At 36.0% G+C, this 6000-nt stretch overlaps 1 protein-coding gene across 2 annotated transcripts in view; it reads left to right on the forward strand.

Moving 5' to 3' along the window:
• LOC105455146 (insulin-like receptor) overlaps positions 1–3833 on the forward strand; it is a 35921-nt gene extending 32088 nt beyond the window's left edge. For both annotated transcript variants that reach the window (XM_011698234.1, XM_011698235.1), the window contains exons 9-12: positions 164–699; positions 786–1278; positions 1358–1599; positions 1697–3833. In XM_011698234.1, coding sequence (XP_011696536.1) covers positions 164–699; positions 786–1278; positions 1358–1599; positions 1697–2354 — 1929 coding nt within the window. In that variant the 3' untranslated portion in view covers positions 2355–3833. The remainder of the gene's footprint in view (positions 1–163; positions 700–785; positions 1279–1357; positions 1600–1696) is intronic.
• The last annotated feature ends 2167 nt before the right edge of the window (positions 3834–6000 follow it).

The following is a 6000-nucleotide window of genomic DNA, read 5'->3' on the forward strand; positions in this document are numbered from 1 at the left end:
ACAACACAATAACAAAGGAAGAATGAATTTGATGGAAAAAAAAAAAAAAAAAAATCTATTAAAAATCTAATCTGAGGAAAAATGGAAAGTAATTTGTAGTTTAGAATGTATCTTGTATATGTACATACTGTCTGCAATATAATCTTTTTCTTTTATTGTATAGATACAAGCAACGGTGGTATGCATCACAAGACGCGATTTCGCCAACATGGGCAACTCGTACGTCTTAAAGAATCTTCCTGCTGGAAATTATTCTGTAAAAGTACGAGCTACGAGCTTAGCCGGAAATGGCGCGTATACCGAAGTGAAATATTTTTATATATCGGAACATGGCACATTAAGCACATTCTGGATTTTCTTCTGGTCGATACTGAGCATTGTCATAATGTCGAGTTCTCTAGCAATGTTCTATGTATTTAGAAAGAGAGCGATGCGAAATGTGCCCAGTATGAGGCTTATCGCGACAGTGAATCCGGAATATGTGAGTACAAGTTACGTGCCGGACGAATGGGAAGTGGCCAGAAAGAACATTCAATTATTAAAAGAATTAGGAAATGGTTCTTTCGGCATGGTATACGAAGGATTGGCCAGGGATGTCGTGAAAGGCAATCCGGAAGTGCGGTGCGCCGTGAAAACTGTAAATGAAAACGCAACCGACCGTGAACGAATAGAGTTCCTTAACGAAGCTTCCGTCATGAAGTAAGAGGAATTAATTGCTTCCGCTCTCAAGCACCGTTGTCTCTTCTTTCTATCTTTCCAACTTATTATAATTTTCTTTGTTGAAGGGCTTTCAACACTCATCACGTTGTCAGACTGCTGGGCGTAGTGTCGCAAGGTCAACCTACATTGGTAGTTATGGAACTGATGGTGAACGGTGATCTAAAGACGTATCTGAGAAATCACCGGCCGGACGTATGCGTGAACTCGAAGCAACCTCCGACGTTGAGAGACATCCTGCAAATGGCGGTCGAAATTGCGGACGGCATGTCTTATCTCTCCGCGAAGAAATTTGTCCACAGAGATTTGGCTGCTCGCAATTGTATGGTAGCCGAAGATCTTACCGTAAAGATCGGCGATTTCGGCATGACGAGAGACATATACGAAACCGATTACTATCGAAAAGGATCCAAGGGACTGCTGCCAGTCAGATGGATGGCACCAGAAAGCTTGAAGGACGGCGTATTCACGAGTTTCTCTGACGTGTGGAGCTATGGAGTTGTTCTATGGGAAATGGTAACGCTGGCTTCGCAGCCGTATCAAGGCTTGTCGAATGATCAGGTGAATACGAATTTTGCAAGAAAAAATAACTTTTGTTGTTGTTATACGTCTCTCTAAATTATTGCCTCTCTTTTTGTAGGTATTGCGTTACGTAATTGAGGGGGGAGTAATGGAACGACCGGAAAATTGTCCTGACTCACTGTATAATTTAATGAGGCGTACCTGGAATCATAGAGCTACGAGAAGACCTACCTTTATAGACATCGAGACGCTGTTAATGCAAGAAGTTAGTATAGAAGACTTTGAAAATGTTAGTTTTTATCATAGCTCGGAGGGAATCGAAGCTCGAAATCAAAATAGTTCGCATTCACCACAAAATGAGTAAGTATACTTAATTTTATATCAATTAATGCATATGTAATAATTTGCATATTTGAAATAATTAAATGTATGCTATTTAATTATTCAATTTCAACAGAGATCTAGAAATGGTTGCTCTACAAGATTTGCGGGAGGAAGAAATGCAGGGAGAAGATTCGCCTCTGCGCCAGGACTTTGGTGACTTTGCAAGTTTTGAGCCTCGCAGTATTAGAAATAACTTAAGTCCACGATACGGAGCAGATTCGTATGGCGAATCCTCAAAAGCTACTTCCAATTTCCATGACATGAGCTCTATAAAAGTACCCAAGGCTGGATTCGATGAATTTGGCGGTATTTCCGGAGATTCGCTCGTATCTAGTAAGGACACATTAAACTCGCCTTTCGTAGAAGGCAGCCTTAAATCAGTCAGAAGCTCGCCTTTTATATATAAGAAAAGTACTTCCCGCAGTAACGTAAGTCAAGGTTCTCTAGGGAAGCCTGGAAGTCCACAAAGTTTAGTTAAGCGAAATTTTCTCGATAGCCCAAATCCGTCTAAGCGTCGGGACGATCCCGATTACGAAAATAGAAGCCCCGAAATCATGTCGGGCGTCGAAAAAAAGGAGATCACTTCTTTACACGTAGAATTTCCATCAGTGGACGTTATGGACATTCAGATTAACGGTGACAAAACGGAAAATAACAAGCGTACTACGGGCGACTACATGAACAAATCGGAAATTTTGAATAACGGTTACATCGGTAATACGACCACGTAGCTTCGCTGTACGAAATTTTATCACTTGGAGTGAATCGAGAATCGGATATGAATATTCCAAAACAAAAAGGCAGTGTCTGTGCCAAATTTCTGAGCGTACTGAATTATCGTTTTGAAAGGATTACACTGAGCAATGTTTTCTGCATATGAAAGGGGATGTTAGTGTGTTTTAGCTAACATATACAAGCTACTATACTCATAAGTCTATTTTAAACGTTCTAGACGTAACTAAGAGTACAGGTCCTAACAAGCGAGTGGAGTTTCCTTATACGGGTGTTACCATGTCTTAATTCCGTCTCTCTAAATGTAATTAATATCACTACGCGTGTACAGCTAATTATATATTTGTTGCGCTGCGATGCATGTTGGAAAGAGGCAGCGAATATATTTATATCAGATACTGTCTTTTTGAAGTTGTCGCTGTGTAGTATATACGTTAATACGGAGAGGTTTACTTTATACTAAAGACGCCGTTATCATGGAGTTATTACAGACAGTTGCGATTCAAATGTGTCTCCCCTTGAGATTCGGCCGTGCACTGTGAGAAACATACGACTTGTCCATTGGCAATGCACATTATAGTCTGCTGACAAGCATGTAGTAACTTCTCTCTCTCTCTCTCTCTCTCTCTCTCTCTCTCTCTCTCTCTCTTTCTCTCTTTTTCGCTCCATTAACTACCTAGCGTGTATCAAAGAATTAAGCAGATTTATTATTTATATCATAGACTTTCTGTTTCATTATCGCGGGTCGCAAGGTGCGCTTTTTGCGCAATTTTCTGCTGTAATATATATTTATATAGCATTGGTTTATTTTTTTTTCCCCCGAGTTTATAGTAAATATGGTAAACCAAAGTGGCAATTAGGTCGACTACCGCGTTGGTACGACATTTTGTTCACAGCAAAAAGACCACATTTTATAAATTTTGTGAATTACGCCTAGTCGCCACTTTGCATGATTTTAAGCTTTGAACTCGTATAGTGATATAGATATGTTGGAAAGTATATGTGTAGAGGGTGATTCAGAATAAGTGTACGGACTTAGCAAATATATATATCGCGTTCCTCTAATTTATAAATTTCTATTATATTTATGTTTTCTACATCATTTTAATATTTTTGACTTTATTATATCAGTTGACCTATAAGAGTTCTGAATCCACCAATTGTTCGATACATCGTAGAATTAGAAAGTAAGGACCCTCTTTTTCAAATTCGAAGGCTTCAGTAGCGATACCATATAATTGATGAGTATTTGCGATAGCTTGCAAAGAGTTCATAATCTCTATTTTAATCTTTTTATTGTAATTATGAAATCTTAAAGGAAAAAACAATTAGTATCTAAGCTTTAAATTCAATATTAATATTTTAATTTCAAAATTCTATCACGATCAAATGTTACGCTTGTAAAAGTACTGGTAATTAATTTAAACGGCGCGCCTTATCCTCGTTTCTCGTTCTGTATATCTAGACAATCTCGCGAATATAGAGATTAAAAAAAAAAATGAAGCTGTATGTTTGAAAGGTTTCAGAGCTGAACAAGTTAACGGTCGCACAATAATATTGCAAAAGAAATTAGATATTTATCTATCCCAACGTGAACTTTACTGCGAATCTAATGCGTTAAATATCTATGTGACAAGCAATAAGTAATTTTATCAAAATTTCTTCTATGTTGCTATTGTGCTTCTGAAATTTTCCCGACATACCTTGTACATATGACATAAGCTATATATGCTGCGTACGTAACTGTACTATTTCGTGGAGCTGGCAAATGAACATTTGTCGCGCTTTGTCTCTTATAATATGCTTCTGATATCTTCCAAGGAGGAAGATATATATATATATATATAGCATATTCTCACTGCGAATGAATACCACTTTTCGATCGAAAGTTAACATATATTCTGCAAAGATTCGTCGTGCAATTTACAGTCATGAGTTTGTAGTTTCCATATAGTGCAATAGGATCATCCACACCTATTTATACACCGCACAACGGCTACACAACAGCGGCATAAGATATCGTTCTTAATTCATTGCGTAATCGTTTCTGCGTTGCTCCACGAAATAACACTATGAAATTCAGAGGCATGCACCATGCTTTTGAGTAGAAACGAGAGAACGTAGACTGTCTTAGAGCCCAGTGAGAAACAAGATTGAAAAAACGACGAACGAAAAAAAAAAAGATTGAATCCCTGTAATTGTTACAATCGCGAGATAAATAATAATGGATGAATCCTAACGGAATGAGCTAAGGAGAGAGTTATTATGCGAGCAACGTAACGTAATGCAGTTGAGTCTAGACATAACGAGCCTCTAACACAAGACTGATTAGCTAATCCCACTATACATCCGTAATCTCTCAGTAAGTTAAAGATACAAGACAAAATGGTAGAAGTTCCAGATTGTTCCATATCCGTAAATACCCTCCTTTTGATGGATTTATTTAGTTTGTTCTTACACTGTGCATCCGTTTGAAAGTACATTTAGTCCACTATGAGATTTATTAGTGCGATCCATGATTGTTTCGTTCCTTCAACGTCGCGTACATATCGTGCCACTTTAATTCGATGCTTATCAGAACAAATGCGATAAAGGGATATATGGGGTATCTGAAATTATTATACAATTTTTTGTCATAACATTTTTTGATGAATTTGCGTGTAATATTGATCTCTTTACTTCGATACTATTTAGAAGAATATTCCTCGTTGGAATCGTTCAACTTTCAATATCTCGTATTTAATTCATTAAATGATCAGAAAGAAATCAAAACTTTGATAAAATAAAATGAATAAGATGTTTTTCTTATCTACACGCATACAAACAGTATCTAGTAATACAGGTATATAAATAAAATTATAATTTTAAAGCACGTGCGATTTGAAATAAAAGTTAATAATTTTTTAATACATGTATACATACGCACGTTATTTTATATATTAAAATTTTATTTTATAATTTATTATTTTTAAATTAACTTATGCAAAATTTTTTTCAAATTTCGTTTAGAACGATTCGAAAATTGATTCCGAATTTCAAAGAATTTTTTACTAAAAAAAGAAAAATAATGCTTCAGTTTTAGGATACCCTATATATCAATGAGCAAAGTACCAGTGACCTATATGCAAATCTTTAACGCTATTCCTAACATTTTATACAAATAAATTGGATACAAAAAAGTCGTAACATCACAGCTTGTGTACAGACACAAGATGCAAGAAGAAATATATAATTAAATAAAATATGTAAGAAGCTCAAATCCTGTAGAACATACATGTCACCACTGGTTTTTTTTTTTTTTTTTTTTAAGAGTATTCGTTATTCAATCCGCTTTTCTTCTTTATCACTCTTAGCAATTCTAGACTAACGATCTGCGATTATCACATTTTCATTTTTTTTACATGCCCGCAAATTCTGTTCACTTACAATGTGCCAAGCTAAACGATCAGGCATTTATTTATTGAAATGCTAATGTCTCTGAGTACCCTGATTGCATAACGCATTCTGAACTCTTGAAATAATCGAATATCGAAATAGTGTACTTATAGCCTTGGATCATCGCAAATCTTTTTTGTCTTTCATAACTCTAATGATTTCGTTTAACGTATCTATGTATGTGTATGTATGTGTATATATATATATATA

This window comes from Wasmannia auropunctata, unplaced genomic scaffold, assembly GCF_000956235.1.
Source record: "Wasmannia auropunctata unplaced genomic scaffold, wasmannia.A_1.0 LD335921.1, whole genome shotgun sequence".
Taxonomy (NCBI): Eukaryota; Metazoa; Arthropoda; class Insecta; order Hymenoptera; family Formicidae; genus Wasmannia; species Wasmannia auropunctata.